The 18421-nt window shown below is 47.3% G+C and overlaps 6 protein-coding genes across 6 annotated transcripts; 3 read left to right on the top strand and 3 right to left on the bottom strand.

Annotated features, from left to right (window-relative positions):
- Positions 1-1176: 1176 nt before the first annotated feature.
- Positions 1177-2250, bottom strand: N7506_000289 (uncharacterized protein; the record flags this gene model as incomplete). The annotated part of the gene is made up of 1 exon (XM_056949585.1): positions 1177-2250. The coding sequence occupies one exon, from the start codon at positions 2248-2250 to the stop codon at positions 1177-1179; it is 1074 nt and encodes a 357-aa protein (XP_056815500.1).
- A 1727-nt stretch (positions 2251-3977) lies between these two features.
- N7506_000288 (bifunctional folylpolyglutamate synthase/dihydrofolate synthase) lies at positions 3978-5528 on the top strand (the record flags this gene model as incomplete). The annotated part of the gene is made up of 4 exons (XM_056949584.1): positions 3978-3989; positions 4036-4200; positions 4255-5129; positions 5183-5528. 4 exons carry the CDS (start codon positions 3978-3980, stop codon positions 5526-5528), a joined length of 1398 nt encoding a protein of 465 aa, XP_056815499.1.
- Positions 5529-5611: 83 nt separating this feature from the next.
- On the bottom strand, positions 5612-7287 carry N7506_000287 (uncharacterized protein; the record flags this gene model as incomplete). Its single annotated transcript, XM_056949583.1, has 3 exons — positions 5612-5702; positions 5852-6826; positions 6875-7287. The coding sequence occupies 3 exons, from the start codon at positions 7285-7287 to the stop codon at positions 5612-5614; spliced, it is 1479 nt and encodes a 492-aa protein (XP_056815498.1).
- Positions 7288-12374: 5087 nt separating this feature from the next.
- N7506_000286 (uncharacterized protein) lies at positions 12375-14301 on the top strand (the record flags this gene model as incomplete). The annotated part of the gene is made up of 7 exons (XM_056949582.1): positions 12375-12789; positions 12834-12926; positions 12980-13160; positions 13236-13317; positions 13366-13524; positions 13588-13627; positions 14099-14301. The coding sequence occupies 7 exons, from the start codon at positions 12375-12377 to the stop codon at positions 14299-14301; spliced, it is 1173 nt and encodes a 390-aa protein (XP_056815497.1).
- A 1771-nt stretch (positions 14302-16072) lies between these two features.
- Positions 16073-16362, top strand: N7506_000285 (uncharacterized protein; the record flags this gene model as incomplete). Its single annotated transcript, XM_056949581.1, has 2 exons — positions 16073-16087; positions 16126-16362. 2 exons carry the CDS (start codon positions 16073-16075, stop codon positions 16360-16362), a joined length of 252 nt encoding a protein of 83 aa, XP_056815496.1.
- A 1687-nt stretch (positions 16363-18049) lies between these two features.
- Positions 18050-18292, bottom strand: N7506_000284 (uncharacterized protein; the record flags this gene model as incomplete). The annotated part of the gene is made up of 1 exon (XM_056949580.1): positions 18050-18292. One exon carries the CDS (start codon positions 18290-18292, stop codon positions 18050-18052), a length of 243 nt encoding a protein of 80 aa, XP_056815495.1.
- Positions 18293-18421: the final 129 nt, after the last annotated feature.

The raw sequence follows: 18421 nt of genomic DNA, 5'->3' as shown, positions 1-18421 counted from the left end.
TCAGAGATCAAGGGCAACTTTGTTGATTAATGCAAATCCAAAGACGCACGGTCTTGGCCACATCACAAGGCAACCTCCTCGTATTAATGGACAATGGGGATCCCTGGAAAGTAGACATTGAGGTATAAAAGGCTGCGACTCCCCCGTGTCGCTTTCTAATACCTCAGACCTCCGCAAGCTTTTACAACTTCCAACATACAATCACGCAAGACCATACATCAAGCGAACCCCCAAACAGCCACCCAATATTCCAATATGCCCAGCCCTGCAATGAAATGTGTGAAAGAGGGCTGCAACGCCTGGGCCATGGCTTCACAGAGATTCTGCAAGGATCATCTCCGTATGTTCTTCTGTCACTCTATACTGTTTGGTTCACGTTGGTGGTTCTCACACATACCCATACAGCGAAATCCGTCAACGAAACTAGCGGAAATCCTATCAACAAGGCCCGGTCGACCGTGGCTATCGATAGTTGCACGGGAGTTTGAGATTTCATTTTTTAGGCAGTTACACAACGTGCTGGAATTGGGGCTGCGTTGAAGCCTGCAAGTAGAATAAGTGTTGAAGCAGGTGTGACAGCTGAAAGTTGAAGATGGTAGGATGTTGTATTTAAAGAAAAAGAACCAGGTAGTCCAGCCGTTGAAAAAATTCATGCCCGTTTGCAATTTCTTCTTCTTTTGGTTGGCCGGCCCGCTTCTAAAATTTTCTTGGTTCATCAAAGACGACACACGCACACACAATATTATTAACGCCCGGTGGCTAAACCCAAAGGTAACTATCACTAATCCACCAATACATGTCCTAATGTACATATGCTATGTCTCCTTAGAGCCCATACATGGTCACTATCAGTGTGTGTCATCTCAGCCAAAGACGATCATGTCTTGATGAGGGCCCGGGGGAGGGGGGGGAGGGGGTTGAATTGGGTCATGTGTGCCTCTTTGCAGGCATGTAGTCATCAGGTGCCAACATAATGCAAATTCTGAACGCTCCCTTGCTATTTAACCAGTAGTCACTTAGGGGTTTTTTGACATTTGAGGTACAAATGGCCTCTTTCATGCGACAGTACATGATCAAGCGTTCTCCTCGCTCTATCGGTTTCCCATACGATATCTCTACGCTCTTCTTACTGTTGGAGATCGATGAAGTCGGATGTGCCTATGGTCCAATAGATGATTACCCATACAAAATGGCAAGCTTTTTGAGCCGACGATCAGCACTGTACCGCTGGATGGCCTCCGCCTTCCAAGTTTCATAATCCAGGTTGTTCGAGTTTCCGTCTTTGTGTAAGGCCCTGACCAGGCCCATAAAGATGTCCTTGTATCCATCCCAGTCAGGAAGGTCATAACCGCAGCAAAATTGCAGGCGGTGAAGAAGCCGCCCCTTCCTGACTATGTCTCCAAGGTCGGTATGCCCTTTTTTTTCCAGCAAGTGGGAAAAAGTCATTTCTTCATCACCTAAGCCATTATTCCCATTGTAGAACTCAGCAAGTGGAAGGAGAACGATGGGAGAATTGAAAACTGAAAACTTGGGACCCGTGTGCGCCCACTCCCAGTCAATAATGCCTGTAATTCGAAACTGGTCGTCCACCAAAATTTGATCCCCTTTCTCATCTGCATGCTTCAAATAGAACGACGCGTCATCCAGGCTCGCATATGGGAGGATTGTCGGAATGTTTTCCTGGAGATAACGGTGTATCAAAAAGGCGTCTATTGGACGATTTGCATAAGCTTCTTGCCGCACAATCAAGTCCAAAATCAAATCGAGGTGTGCATTGTAATACTGTTCTGAAGACGAAAATGGTCCAAGCATTTTCAATCCAGATTCTCCAAAGTCGGCTAGGGACTCTCTTGCAAACGGCCCAATAAAAAGGTTAGAACCAATTTTGTCCAAAGAGCCCATCATGGGAAAAGGATGGGCATGCAGTTCGATATAGATATCAGCAAGCTGATCAATCACCTTCAAGCGTTGCTTTCGGGTAGCATCAGACCAGGACAGAGATCTCCCAGGCAATTTTTCCATGAGGATGTACCGAACACCAACAGGGTTCGCCTCATCCAAGCTGAAATCAAAGACCTTTGGGGCAGGAATCTTTGTTTCTTCCAAAAACTCGAGTGTGGCAACCTCGCTGCGCATGATGTAGTTTTGCAGTTCCAGAGGGGGTGAAGTAACATTGAATCTCCGAACGCGCGCCAACCAGCAAACCCCGTCCTCAAATGAAATCTCAATATGATAATTCATACCGCCCATGACTGAGTTCCGTGTCGACAGGTCATATTGAAGATTCTGCGATATAGAACAGCTGACGCCCTGGCGTAAATGGCTGGCTCGATCTGTGAGTGCCGTGATATTGATTTTAGCAAGAAGTTTGTTTATTTCTTCTTGTTCCGCTCGATTGGCTGCAGGATCGTAGCTTTTTTCATCCTGGTGATAGTAAAACAAAAGATTATTATGGTTCGTATAATATATGATTTTCTTTACTCACCTCCCACAGTGGACATGTATGATACTCAGGCTTCAAATGTTCGGCGCAAAGATGACGACAGCAAAGTATGCATTCTCCATATGTGCGAACAGACGACTTGTCGCAATCCTCGATATCACAGCTCCACATACCCATGGTGAACTGAGCTGGTCAACGGGCTGGATGAGGAAGTATCGAAATGACGGGTTATATACCTTCCACTAGATGGCTTATCATGTGATCTAATTATAATTGGTCGGATGGTGTTTGAGACCGGGTTGCTGCGAAGGCGAGGTACATTTGCGGTGAGACCCAAACAAAGCAACGATAGATTGGCTCTTCGTCCTCATGAGTTTTCTAGAGTATAGTCAATAGGATGATCGAATACCATACCACACGAGCCTGTGCCTTGGCCGTAGCGAGCCCTTGTCAATTGTTGCCAATCAAACCAGCGCGCTTCAGAATACAAAGAATTCCACAGGAAGTAGTAACGTATCCTTTCGTAGAAGGCGGCTAGCATTGACCAATAAGATAACTTCAAGTATATCCACCCTGTTCTCCCTCTCTGTCGCAACTCGTTGTCCCCTCAATTCGTTGCCCCCCCCTCAATTCGTTGCCCCCCCTCAATTCGTTGCCCCCCCTCAATTCGTTGCCCCCCCTCAATTCGTTGTCCCCCCCTTAATTTCTTGTCCTCCCTCAAACTCGTTGGCCCCCGTTTGGGAATCGGAATATTCAATTATTATTTGTGATTTGAAGGGGTTTTATCCTATTTACTAGTGGATTGGTTTGAGGGAGGGCCGCTTGTTGATTACTGTACCACGATGAGAAAATTATGTAATACATTAGGTAAAACAAACACTAGAGTCCTGAGAATCATTACAGATTGGAAGGCTAATGAAGTAGACTGAGTGTATCTACTATATGGCCCTAGCTTTGCATCCCGAGCCGAATCAGCCGTTATGTAAAGTTTGGTATCTAGGAGTTTCTGCCTTTCTTCCCCGCAAAATATTGGGCAGTTAAAATGTGTCAGATCGGAAGGCGGTGGTGAATTTAGATAAAGGATGCCTATTGACAAGAAATCATCCGTTCCTTCCAATTTCTCGAGACCTTACTTTTGAGACGCGAGGTTTTTATTAGTGGTGACAGAAATCAGGTGTACGGCGAACGTACTGGTAAATTCACGATGGTAAAGTTCTCTAACTACATGTACCTAAATACAACAATGGTCTGAATTTAACAATCTGGTCAGACACAATGAGTAAGCAAAATGCATAGTAAAAAAGTCACATGTTTACAGGGTAAAAAGACAGTATCACCCCATATCTTAACAAGTGGTCTAAACATGGAGTAATGTACCTAGTACTGCCATAATTACGTAATAGTGCCAAGCCCCTCGGCTATAGGAACAGACCTCAGGCTAATTGTCGCCTTGGGCACAATATTGGCTGTCTCAGCCAATTTCTAGGTCTGCGTGGGATCGCGCTACCAACAGGGGCAGACCCAAACGTCGAACATGACATACCAAGTAAGATTATTTGTCATGGGTGACGTGCCGAAGCTAACGGGCCTAGGAAGCTCTCTCACTACTTCAACAGTGCCGGCGGCCATTCCCTACCGATTCCCCGGCGACGCCGTCATTGTCGCCGAGCGCCCCAAGGGCTCCAAATGCTCTTAGTTTGAGAGGAAACGAGCCTCTCCTTGGTATGAGTAGCTGGCTACTAACTCTTGGGCATGAGGTACTCGCCATATCTGGCTTTTTCCTTTTAGAAAAAGTTACTAACAGACACTAGCCCGAGCACATCAATCGCTTGAACGTTATTCATGTCGCCGGGACAAAAGGCAAAGGCAGCACATGTGCCTATGTGGACTGCTTCTTGCGAAGGCATGCAGTCAGGAATGGAATTAGGCGGAAGATCGGTCTGTACACGTCGCCAAGTCTGTGGCCACGAAATAGAATCCGGATCGATTCGAATCCACTACCGGATGATCTCTTCGCAAAGCGGTTCTTTGAGGTGTACAAGGGTCTTTCTCTCAATTCCACTACGCTGCCAATCGGTACCAAGCGCCCTGGATTTCTCCAGATGTTGGCCATCGTAGCGTTCCACACGTTCATTGAAGAAGGCGTCAACGTTGTTATCTGCGAGGCCCATCACGGTGGCCAGTTCGACGCGACAAATTTCGTTGAGCGTCCTGCCATCACCGCCATCACAAAAATTGGGATGGACCATGTCGAAAATCTGGGGGAAAATCTACAGCATATTGCATGGCATAAAAGTGGAATCTTCAGAGACCAAGTTCTCGCGCTTTCGGTTCCGCAGGATCAGGAGGCTGAAGGTGAGATTGAACGCAGGGCTGCAGAAATTGGGGCGCCACTTCAATTCATAAGTATTAAGGATGTTCTGCTTGAGTTTCTCGAAACCGATCAGATTGAGGAAATACCACTTGAACAGCGAGAAAACTGCGCCCTGGCTGCGAAAATTGCTCATGAGTTTCTCCACCAATCCCTAGACGGGCGAGACGTTCTGGCTGGTGTTGAAGAGTGCCAGTGGCCCGCACGTTTCGATATTCAACATTACGGTGGCTGCACTTGGTACATGGACGGAGCACACAACGAGACAAGTATGCAAGTAGTCGCAAAGTGGTATGAGCGGGTTGCAGGCCCTAGGTAAGTTCCCTTTGCCCCCGCTAGCGAGTAATCTAACAAACGAATACCACCAGCTCTGTCCCAGTTCTTATGTTCGCTCATTTCTCAAAGAAGCGAACGCGCTCCTGGGAAAACATACTAGAAACGCTTGTGAGGTCTCTAGGGTCACACATTGAGCATGTCATTCTGGTCGAGCGGATTGAATACGACGAACATTTCGCCACCCCCAGCGAATTAATGGAAAGTTTTGCCCAGTTCTGGAGGGCAAACTGGTCCCCCGTTACCATTCATAACGCCACTAGTGTCACAGATGCGATTGAATGCGCCAAGAAAACTGCTATGGGAGGACCCATCTTGGTGACAGGAAGCCTATACTTGGTAGAAGCTGCCCTCGAGATAGTCAAGAACAAGTCTATTTAGAATCTGCTTACCTCCTGTCATCGAGGAGTCAACTGAAGATGGATGAACTTGATCATTCTTATAATAGCGCTATGTTTAACACTCTAGATCTTGCAACACTCGCTGTAGGTAAAAGCGTCATAGTCCATTTCAGTCTCGCCCTGCAATAGCAGGCCTTCCACTTCTTTTCGCAAGCTCGTCAAGTTTATCGAGCCAGGCAGTTCCTTGGCCCAGGAAATAATATTCCCGGCCGCATTTTTGGGAAGATCTCTTGCGCTGCAACCCCTTTGGCCTGGGCTTCTGAATATCGACCAATCCTATGCAATATCTCGCATTGGGCGTACTGAGTGACCATCTCCGCGTGACCTATATCTGGGAAACAGGTGTTTGCCGCGTCAAGAGCTTCATCCCAGTAATTCAACGACTCCTCCCACTCAGACCTGATAAGGTGAACCATGCCGAGGCTAGCCTTCGTGACGTAGATATTATGCTTTGTAACCATGCTTGGTTCCGCCGTCCATTGGACACTCTTGAAAAGCCTTTCGGCTTTCTCCAGCAAGTCGTTGTCGATGGACCGATCCAAGAGAACCTTCATCAAATATGTACCTGCCAATGCCAGCCTCAGCCGTCTACCATACCCTGCTTGGCCATTTTCCTTCTTCAGGAGCTCCCCATACTCATGTTCCAGGGCTACTATTGCAGTAGAAGGATCTCCTGCTTCGCAAAGGGTCTCGTAGTAGTGAATGGTTATCAAGTTACTCGCCCGATATCTCACGGCCTGCACAAAATCCACAAGGGCTTCCCTAGCAGGTCCGAATCTCCCATCATACCTGAGAATCTTGGCTCTCAGGAAATTTATATCAAGTTGAACCGACCGCTCTATATCCGATATAGGATTGAAGGCGCGAAATTGGTCGAGGGTTGTATTGATTTCGTCTGAAGACAGCCTTCTTTCGATTTGGAGCCGTGCTTGCAACAGAATCAGTTTCCCAAAGTCCGCGTTCGAACGGTTGTTCGTCCTTGTTATCTTGATTTCTTGCAGATTTGAGCCAGCTCCAGACGGATATAGCCTTTCCAGCGTGGCCTTTCGCAAGTGAACCCTTCCTTTGATGACGGCACAACCAAGCTGATCAGCCATGTGTTCGGCATATGCAACCGCGACTGTTTTCCAAGACTTATCACCAAAATTTGATGCGGAGAGGCATGCATCGATAGCAAGCTCTAAAGTCTGTCTTTCTAGTCCATCTGGGCTACACTCAAGCAGGTTTGATAGAGCTCGTCTGAGTATCGGTATAAGCAACGCGCCTGCCACCGTATAACTAAAGTCAAGTTAGTCAAGTTTAATACCTTCAATGTGGCCAGCGTACTCAATGGGTCGTAGTTGGGGGTCCTTGGGATAAGCGTGGAGGACGGCGTTCGTCGCGAGGCGCTTCCATTTCCGCGAGAAGATTTGGCCGAAGCAAGATAGCAATTTTGGAACCTCCGGATGGATCATTATCGTGGTGCCTATGCCTACCCCATAGTTTGGCAAAGGTATGATAAATCCGCCCTTTTCTAGACGATCAAGCGTTTTCTCATGCCCTTCAGGTACACCGGGTCCGGGCCAAATCGCCTGGCCATGTGGACCCCAATTCAAACTGTTGTGGGCCTGAGCAAACAAATCACTTGGAAAGCAGCCACCGACAGCCGATATCATGCCTAAGAAATCCCTATCAATTTCGCCTAGCTGGTTGACATTCAAGCGATACTTTATGTCCAATGTCGAAGAAATTGTGAACATGTCAGGATGCGAACATAGCGACGGACTCTGTGCAAAGCCAAGGCTTCGCTGCGGTTCTGCATTTGTGGTAGTTCTTTTTCGCTTCTTTGTGGAAGCCTGGTAATCTGATCAAATGGTCACCCGTTAGCCCACAGCACCGTGATAAAGAGACGGTAAACACTTACTGGACAGCAAGTAAGGTCCAACTTCGAGAGCCTCACAATATAGAGAGGCTCGGTTTTTAGCTACGTACTCCACAATTGAGATGAGTTCTCCAAAGGAATATTCAACAAGGCGGGATTTGGAGAAGCTGCATAATACGAGGCATGCATGTGGAAGGCTGACGATTTCAAAGATCAGCCATAACATGGTGGCCACGGCATTGCTTTTGTATTGGCCGCGTGTCATTGGTTCCAAGTTGTGCTGACCACTCTGCACATTTTTGAAGAATGCTCTCACATACGGGGTCTGTAGATGTGCTCTCTGGTTATATGTCAGTGATTCCAACCAACTAGCTAGTGACCCTCGCTCTATTATTGCGCGGGAGGTATCTTGGAGTGATTGCTGAATGGTTCTTTCGTTCCCGATGGTATTGCCACTTGACCGAGCCGCAGCGTTTTGAGCATCAAGCTTGGAGCGTGCTTCCTGCACGGAACCCAAAGCGAATCTCAGTTGATTTTCGAGCTTGACCAGGTCGTCATATGACAGCCCATCATACCCCAACGCCCACAGGTCTATGATATTGAAGCCCATGTCAGTTACCCGAAGCAGTGGGCCTGGTATTTGAGGCCTAGAATTGGAACAGCGAGTTGAGGAGGGTCCACGAGTTGAGGAGGGTCCACGAGTTGAGGAGGGTCCACGAGTTGAAGGGTGTCCAACAAGTTGAGGGCGGCCAACAAGTTGAAGGGGGTCCACAAGTTGAAAGGGGTCCAACAAGTTGAAAGGGGTCCACAAGTTGAAAGGGGTCCAACAAGTTGAAAGGGGTCCAACAAGTTGAAAGGGGTCCAACAAGTTGAAAGGGGTCCAACAAGTTGAGGGGGTCCAACAAGTTGAGGGGGGTCCAGCGAGTTGAGGGCGGCCAACAAGTTGAAGGGGGTCCAACAAGTTGAAGGGGGTCCAACAAGTTGAAAGGGGTCCAACAAGTTGAAAGGGGTCCAACAAGTTGAAAGGGGTCCACAAGTTGAAAGGGGTCCAACAAGTTGAAAGGGGTCCAACAAGTTGAAAGGGGTCCAACAAGTTGAAAGGGGTCCAGCGAGTTGAAGGGGGTCCAACAAGTTGAGGGGGGTCCAGCGAGTTGAGGGCGGCCAACAAGTTGAAGGGGGTCCAACAAGTTGAAAGGGGTCCAACAAGTTGAAAGGGGTCCAACAAGTTGAAAGGGGTCCAACAAGTTGAGGGGGTCCAACAAGTTGAGGGGGGTCCAGCGAGTTGAGGGCGGCCAACAAGTTGAAGGGGGTCCAACAAGTTGAAAGGGGTCCAACAAGTTGAAAGGGGTCCAACAAGTTGAAAGGGGTCCAACAAGTTGAAAGGGGTCCAACAAGTTGAGGGGGGTCCAACAAGTTGAGGGGGGGTCCAACAAGTTGAGGGCGGCCAACAAGTTGAAGGGAGGTCCAACGAGTTGAAGGGAGGTCCAACGAGTTGAGGGGGTCCGACGAGTTGAGACAGATAGGGAGAACAGGGTGGATCTACTCAATGACATTCTATTGGTCAATGCTAGCCACCTTATACGAAAGGATACGTTACTGCTTCCTGTGGAATTCTTTCATCCAAAGATCTTCATCTTGTTGATTAATCGGCCTCCGTCATTACATCATAGCTGCTCAGAAATGGGTGCTCCTTAAATCCACGCGGTTCTCCGGTTTTGGCAAAGACATCAAGGACTCGAAGCGTACATACTATGGAACAAACATTTGGTGCTCTTCCAGCGTGTTGTACAGACAGTAGTAGTAGTAGTAGTAGTAGTAGTAGTAGTAGAATTCATTTACACTGACCCCTCGCAAAGCGATATGCAGTATACGACAACTATATATCCGAGTATGTACTTCTAGAATGATCCACTTTCTGACATGAACTTAGAGCCTCGTCATGGCCTACCCTGGCCCATTGCCGCTCCCGTTGTTAGGCTGCCCTTGTGGCGCACGACTGCGAAACCGCTGTGACGCCTCGGCGAAGTGTTGTATGTATCTGCCTTCGATGTCGAGATTTCGGGGCAGGAGCTTCAGAAAACGGCAAGCCATTGTCAGTTTGCCAAGACTGTCAGCATGTTACGAAGACAATAGAGGAACGTAGGGCCGGCCGAGCACGGCAAAAACGGGATCGGTTGCGCGCTGAACAGGCTGAGCGGAGAGCCAGAAGACGCACGATCTATAGTTCCCAATTCCGACGGTGATGACATTGTGCCACCGAGTCCTACTTTCAGTGAGGAGCAGATGGATATGATCCAACTTGAAGCCAACAGCCCTGGGGCTGGGTCTGACTGAATTACGGGTGGATGGGAGAATGGATGGATACATGATTGTTTAACCCGACCGGGCGAATTATGAGATCTTACGTACTGTACTGCATGGCGACTTGCTGGAAAGTGTATGTTCTGTAATATTGATGATCTACCAAATGTACATTTGACCAAAAGGTGGCGGGCCAGGCCCGACCAAATTCGGTTTAGCGCGATCGCGGCGGGCGCTGAGAGAAAGCGCGTGTCTGAGGGGTAATCTGGTTTCGAATTCTACTGTACAGTACTCGCTTTCTTACACTTTCTCTAAGTTTATCTGGTTACAAGTCCCCTGTCGGCACGGACTGAGATGTACCCTCCAGCTTGGATGACATCCAGCCGGCCCTTACAACCGCCGCCATTCCTCTTTCTTCCACTGCCTTGAAGTCGTTCCAGCTGGTCATGTGGAATCTATCCTAGTTGAGAAAGACCACAGTTAGATCACATGCCGACCCCTCCGCTCCAAGAAACAAGAATAACTGCAACAAGGTCAAATTGGAGGCTTCCGGGATACATTCCATATCGTACCTCTTGTGGCCGTGCGCTATTTTCCGTTGACTTAACACTTGCCCCTGAATCGGTTTCAATCAGCCTGCCCACTTAGCAGAGTGCATTGGCCATGAACAATGTCAAAATGCTCAACTCTGCAGGGATTGGGCAGCCATTTTGTCTACATAGTTTCGACTGGTGATCCCTCTGGAAGAGGTGGTATTTGATTCAATGATGCCAAATCTATAGAGCCATGGCTCAAAGGATAAGATACCCCGGCTCGCAGGTGTGGAGTCTGACTAGTGTTGTGCTGTATGCCAGTGGCGGAGAAACTGCCGGTAGATTGTCCTCTTTTCGAGATGGCCGACTTCCCCGGAAGGATTTGGTCGAGGTATTTCGCTGGCAGGGGAGAGTTTAGGTTGGCTAAAGTGGAACCACTCAGAAAGTGTGTTTAGAAATTCCATGGGGTCTCAAGTTATAAATCATATATTGCCTTTTTGATGGAGACGTACATAAAACTTGGGAATTTACAAGATCTCAGTCGAAGCAGCAGGGTAGGACCCTGGTCTGTGGCGCGACACATACGGTCACATTTCTCACCACACCCTGGTCAAACAGATGACACGCTAGGAGCCGCATGAGTTCCGCATCTCGGTCGAGGGGGCAATGCGCTATAAGTCGCATTTCCCATAGCACCCTTGTCGGTGAGGCGGCACATTGACCGTCATGCTTGGTGAAGAGTGATTCCTGATCATGTACAATATATGTTGATTATCTACCTTCAGGTACCGCCACTTTGTGTCCACATTGATAGCGCGGCAATGAACAATGCACCAAGCATAAGTCATCAATTCATATGTTCGATTGTTTTGTGGGAGGACTTCTCGAGGTATTAAAGCAATTCAATCTGCCTATCCAAGCCTTGGCTGCGACCAGCCTTCAAATTGGCATATGGAGTACGACTGCTCGCAATTTTTGTGCGCACTATAGGTTGTGAAGTATTGACTTAAAGGCCCACTCGGCCAATATCCATTACTCAAGGTAATTTACTAGTCTTGCTCGAACCTCTTTATCCAAAAAAGTCCAACAGTGACCACACACTCCAATATCGGAATTAATCTAACACTAGGAGTCACCACGCCGGATAGTTTCATCGCCATCGACGCTCTGCCATTGTATCATAGCGCAGGGGGCCTGTAGCCGAGACGTAAGCATTCTTGGGAGGGCCCTATCTGGCAAAGGCGGAGGGCTGGGCTGTTGCAGTCGGTATAGCGGAGCACTCATTCTTCGATTACTATACTAGGCATTTAATGTCAGTTCAAGACTCATATCTGCACTCGCAAAGTCGGGCGTCGTACAGATTGAGGAGTCGGGGGGATTGGCGGGCTATTTGGTAAAGGCGGAGGGGGTCCCTGGGGTCCGTATGGTGGAGTATCGGGAGCACTTATATTTTCGATTACTGGCCATGTTAAAGGTCAGTGTCAGACTCATTTTTGCAGACTAAAAGCTGGGTGACGTACAGGTTGAGCGAGAAGTTTCTGTTCAAATTGTAAATCAAATCCGCTTCATGAACATTGAGCCCGCTTTATAGACATCGACAGGGGCCCGACCGCTTTGACTCCTCACTTTCTAATCCTAGTAGTTCACAAAAACTGAAGTGTGCTGTCCGCATACTGTACTGATCGACATGCATCTGTGCCCGGTGGAGTCTTGGCGATGTTTTCGGCGTGATGGGGGCGATTTGCGTTCAACAATGAGTGGCCATCACCCCGACGCTCAAGTAGTCTTTTCTAAAGGCAATTATTGGGAGATCAAAGTTATTCGAAATACAGTTTTTGGAGCCACGGCAAAGGATCGGAGCTTCGCCTTGCAGCGGCCAGCTGTTCGGGGGTGTGAACTACTCTGAGAGGCGACGAACTTCCCAGGAACAGTTTTGTCGTAAACTGGTAGGCGTGTACAGTACTAATTTTACTTTATGTAGGCGTAGATGTATTTTGGGCCACCGAGAGCCAACCAAGCTATCTGTCACGGATCACGTGCAGAATCATATATATACTGTCATTCATCCTACCATCCACGCTACCATCCACGCTTCCATTCAAACTCTCATTCGTACAGCCAACGACTTAATATGCCCCGACGTGCCCGGAACCAGAAGCCGCTTAGTGTACACGAGGCTTTGCAGAAAATCAGAGATTGCTACCACCACCTCAAACGAATCGCGCGAATTGACAAGTCTCAATCTCAGCAAATACAAGATGCTATCAAAATTCTTGACGAGTTGCAAGAATCCACCAAACGCCAGAAATACAAGCTGTTCCTGGAGAGTTTGCTTGAGCATAATGAGCATGATGAGGATGACGATGGCGCCGCCGGTCCTGTCCTTGTCATGCTGTGTGCTATAGCTTTAGGCCAAGCGAGGATCGCACATATGAACAAACTCACCCGTTCTACACTCCACTCTCAGATCAAGGATCTTTCCAAAGAGTTTGACAGTCTGTTATTACGATCACTAGCTTCCGAGGAAGGACTTTCTTCTAGGAATGGTACGCTACTCCCGAGAAAAACAAGGATGGAGCTGACGCGGCAGATCCGAATTTTCCACATGAAATCGTTGAACAGGCACCTGAAAACAAGCACGATGACGAACTGGAACAAGCACAAATAATGGACAATGGAAGGCGTGAGTTTCAAGTCTTTATTGGTACAGGCGCTATCTTACCAACGCATCCCTAGAAATTCGATATATGTTGACAGGAGCTCCAATCAGTCACATATCCCTCTTGAGCTCGCTCATTCCAGATGCCGTGCAAACTAGTCGTCTGTGGATGACAGAGAGACAGGCAGGCGAGCCTAGAACCGGATGCGTGACGACAATGATCCCTCGGGATGAGAATGCAGATATCTCTATCACCTTGTGGGTTGGACAACAGGCAGGAATGCAATTGTCAAATCTCATGAATCTGCAACCTACTTGGTCATCTTAACACAGGCGTCAAAGTAACATGAGCGCCAATCACTTTGACCCTGTGCTTAGGAGGGACCAAAATTTTGGCATTCTTCGTAACATCGTCGTATGGAATTGTTTCTTTTGGGTCCGACGGATGAATAATCATGATCAGTTTCCCACGGCCTTCCAACCATCGCTCTTCGTCGCTGGCTTCAAAAATGTGGGCGACTATAAACTCCTCTTTTCCACCGAGGGCATCGCTCCCAACGGGTATTTTGCTGGGATTCGACATCTGAACAATAAAATTGTGGCGAAATCGGACTACCAGGAGGTAAAACTGATAGCCCTATTTATAGCCAAATTTTGAGATAAGGCACACCTAACTTCTGTCAAGCTGCGAATAAATGTTGTCAGCACAGCAAAGAAAGCCGCGAGTATGTGTGCCTACTTTTGTTGATCGCAAGCTGCGCAAAGATGCTCGCGAGTTTGAATTCTGCACACGGGCTTCAGAGTGAGGATTTTTGGTGTGCTATTTCAGATCAAAGCCGATATTGTGAAGACCGTGATTTATAACACAAGGAGAGCCTAAGCAAGTCGGGTAGCCTGCAACAGTGCCCGACGACTTGAAGAAGTGGGATGTATGCCGAGGGGCAAATTCAAAGACACAAGGAATTAGGCAATTCTGGCCCGGAATAACCTATCGCCGAAAGCAGTCTGACAAAATCAACCTGGATTATCTCATGACCCATAGAGGCTTCACTCTGCTAGTCAATGGCTTCACTTTGGAACGAATCTAACATTTATTCGGCAGCCATAACTTGAAGTTCGTGGAGCGAGATGTAGATTTGGCATATCCCAAAGTTGAGCGCCTGTTAAGCAAAATCCGAAACCTTCACTGCGGGCAGTGTGGATGGCAATATGGAGCAATATGGATGGTAATGTGGATGGTAATGTGGATGGTAATGTGGATGGTAATGTGGATGGTAATGTGGATGGTAATGTGGATGGTAATGTCGATGGTAATGTGGATGGTAATGTGGATGGTAATGTGGATGGTAATGTGGATGGTAATGTGGATGGTAATATCGACCTTAGAGTAATTCAGTGACAGAATATCAATTACTTCTTTCGAAACGCAAATCGGACTGATCGATCTCATGGGAGAAACGGCAGCCATGAAGCTATCAACCGTAGACTTCGAGAACCGTAGCCAATGACGACGGTCGGGTTAGTATAAAGGAAATTGGTACGATTCGGGAGTGTATAATCTTGCATATTGAAGGTTCTGTCTACTTAAACAGGACAGTAATTGTGTGACTCTAAACCTACTATCGATTTCCCACTCATACCAATCGGCCTTTCTTATCCTTCAACAGCGCCAAATCAAGTCTATTCAAACAAACCAAGCACCCCATCTCCCATAAAATCTAGCAGTCGAAAATACCTCGTTGGAATGGCTACCCAATCCCTGCAGAAGTAAGCTATTCTACGTTGATCACCCCCGATGCAAAATATTAAATGGAAAGATTCATGAACTCAGGCACAAGGCCTGCAAATGCGCCCCGTATTGGAATATTGAAAGAGTACGGAGGAGAAGTGAAATTTTACCCAGACCTTCGAAAGTGCCTGATTTTCCTTGCCAAGATGGATAATGGGGTCATTGAGACGGTATATATTGAGCCGCTTGAAATCTTGGAAGGGGACAAATCGTCCGACTTGCGAAAAAAGATCGAGCCCGCCAGGCGAAGTACGTATTGTCGTCTGCAGAGTGGAGTTCCTTGGAAGATCGATATACGAGGAAGCAAATCATGATGTAAACTAGTACCTCTTTGCAGGCGAGAGTCAAGCTATTGGCCACCGTCGAAATTGTAACTTGAAAGCCATTCATAACAGAAAAAAATCCGAAGATCTGTGGGCATGATTTGTTTCCAGCGTTTTATCTCCACCGCTGTTTCTAGGCGTCGTGCTCCGAATGAATCCAACGCGGTATATGTAGGTGTGGAAATTGCATCTAGTGATGATCAGTGGCCATACAACAGGCTCAGTGGTTGTCGAATCAAAGCAGCTACACACTAGTGCCGACTGGAAACAAGGACAATGTCGTTTAGGATAGTGGTCGAGATTATGTTAGTTCCGGAGCTGATTATACCAGACATACAAGTCGATATTTTGCAGGAACTATTTATAGGCATGAATTCATCTTCCAATTAGAACTTGAAGGATGCAAGCTTCAAATTGACACGGAGACAATCTGCGGCGAGACCACACGGGTATAGGACCTTTTTAGTTCTGGTTCTGGCAACGTCATGCCAGTGATTTCCCCAGATAAGAGTAGGGAGGACCCCTGTAAGCTACTTAAAGAATCACTGAAGCTTTCTGTAGAGCAAGCTGGTCTGTGACATTTTTATTTTTTCCCATTTACCAATCCGATAACCCCTACCCGTCCAAAAGAATGGACCAACAAGGGCCAGCGTGTGCCTTGCTGGAGGATATATTGAAAAATTCAAAGAAAGTATACGTTTGTCCGCTCTGTTGTACTTCGTACTCTGAAGCAAGTTCTCTTTTCAAGCATTGTCGAAAAAGGGGAGAGGGAAAGGGAAAGAAAGGACAATTGGCAGATCCCATACATGCTGGCCTTGGAGCTGTGCACACAAAAGGAGATTTCGGCGATTTTCGAGAGAGCCTGGGCATCGCTATTGGATGGAAGGGAATTTCAGTCGACAAGTTACCTTTGAAACTGGACAAATCCGGCCCGCGGGAATATGGCGCTTGCTTCAAAGTATGCTTCGTTGTTGATATGAAGACTCGTTTGGATCCGCATAATACCGCAGAAAGATTTGCAATCCTGAGACACATCGCCAAGCTTGCTGGGATACATTATGCTTGCCCCTTGTGTATGAGTGGGTTCGCAACATCTGATCGCGTCTTGCAGCACTGCGAGCATGAAAAGGACGAGCACCACACAGGCCTTCTGTCAGAGGAGCAGAACAATTTCGTAGCATTCTACAGGAATTCTATGGGACAGATACTTGAGTGTGACGACTTGAAGATCAATTACGATGAATATGGAAGACCCGATTTCCGCGAATGCTTTCAACTTGACGAGATCCTCAAGTGCAAACGTAAGACCTCTGTTGCCGCTGTTATTATCGCTAAGACATCATCCTGACAAAGCAAAAACTAGTCCTAGCAAACAAGCAAATTAGAAGGAACAGGTGACAGATTGGCTCCCAAGCGCGAACATCGGGTTGTGGGTTTGATATTGATGGCCAATGGGGGATCGGCCCCCAGCATTTTCTGTCCGCAGATCTTACTTTTCCGCCCTCTAGCCATAATGAAATGCCACTCTTGACTAGGATAACCATTTCCTACTATTTATTCGTTTAACCCATAGCATGTTCGCATTCCCACTCGTCAAAGGCAGTTTCTTCTTCGTCTTCACCGTCACTAATCTCGTCAGCCTTTTTTTGTATATTTATCGAATCACCGTTGCTTTGATAGAAGCTACTTCAGTTGTATACGTAACAGACGGCCACGCCTCAAGTTGATAGAATAGGAGGAAGAAAAGCCCACACTCATAGCTATCCTCTGGTCAAATATGTGGGGGCAAAGAGAAAAAAGATTCTAATCATGAGCTGTGGGTCAGCTTTTTTGTTTGCAGTGTGTTTCCTTTAGGCCACCAAGATATCCGAAACTTACTAGGGCTTGGAGGGCCTAACACCCAACTTTTTGTCAACCCAGATTTGAAATTGGAACCCCGGGACACCTTGGACACGATGAACAGGCAGGTCAGATGGAGGAAGTGGGCAAGATTTTTACACAGCCATCCCAAAGTAATTTTCTTCGTGGTCTTAAAGTACAGTATGAAGTCTGGCCTTATTTCATCACAAAAACTTAGATAGTGTGGCGAGTTACTAAAAATATAGACAGAAAATACCAATTCGTTATCACGCGAATGGAGAGCATCGGATATATCCGGTGATGCGTCCCCTACCCATAGGAAACTTCTTGGCTTTCAAAGCCGCTTTTTACATGAAAGACACAGCATAGGTTCACACAAAAGCGTCAACCAACGGTCTGGCTGGGTGCAGTAAACCCGGCAATGAAAAGTTTTCCTCTGCTAGAAAAGTGGCTCCCCCGTACATACATTGGTGCTTATTCTTCTCCTTGTAAAGTTCATCCTGCAGCTTTCGGATTGCTCATGTGACTGCGTGTCTACTTCACTTTCAATCGCAGTACGAGGCCCTTCGAAAGCGTAACTCTTGTGCTTCATTAGCCACGGAAAAAGGGGGGGTTCAACGAGTTCATACCAAATTAGACTGCAGTTCTGCTCTTTTTCGTTTTTGCGATTTACCGTGGGTTGGGAAATCTCTGAGCAATCAGGTCGTCGAATACCTGGCTCGGGGCTTGGTGATTCATCGCTTGTTTCGATTTTAGATAGTCCGTTGAGACATTCTCACCACGGGATTCGCCGGGTAAAGCTCTTGAGAGTATCGCCCCATCCTTGGTCAAGAGCAGCAAGCTCTTCATTACTGTACTTTTGTTTGCGATTGATGTTCGGTGGAGAAATGCCTTGTCGGGATTCCCAACGGAATCCGTATGTTTTCCAGACTCTCGCGAATGACCCCACAAGTGTGCGGTCATATTGTCCCTTCGACGGAAGAAATTTCCACACACAGGGCATTTGAATGAGCGCGGTGAGAGATGCTGCGTTTCCATATGACGATTGAAACTTCCCTTTTGGGAGAACACGCCGGTGCAGTTTATCCAGTTACATTGGTAAGCGCGGCGAGGTTTTCTAGAATCACAAGGATGACCACGTTAGCTTGGGAAATGCTAACTTCTAGATGAATAGTTTACATGTGTTTCGGTTTGGGTGCTCGGCCAGCGTTATAGATTCCATGTCCACTGATACCCAATTGGGGGATTTCTTGCATAGAGGGAGCGGATGGTCCATTCGGTGTTACTCTATCTCCAGGGTGAGAGTCGGCAACAGAAGGAGACATCGTGCGCTGCTCGGCTAGTTGGAACCCAGAGCGAGAATCAGTGTTCAACATCGAAGCAAGGCTCATCGGATCAGTTAATCCGTTGGTAGACATATTTCTCTGCCGAGAAGGTATAAGAGGAAGAGAAAAAAGAGTGACTACTTGAGCAGTGATTCAACTTATATAAGGGCATCCGTAACGGTAGTACCAATTGGACTAGCAGCACTGCGTAGTTTTGTCATT

This window comes from Penicillium brevicompactum (assembly GCF_028827555.1).
Source record: "Penicillium brevicompactum strain IBT 35665 chromosome Unknown utg000001l_segment0_segment0, whole genome shotgun sequence".
Lineage (NCBI taxonomy): Eukaryota > Fungi > Ascomycota > Eurotiomycetes > Eurotiales > Aspergillaceae > Penicillium > Penicillium brevicompactum.
This window is presented reverse-complemented; position numbering and strand designations above follow the sequence as displayed.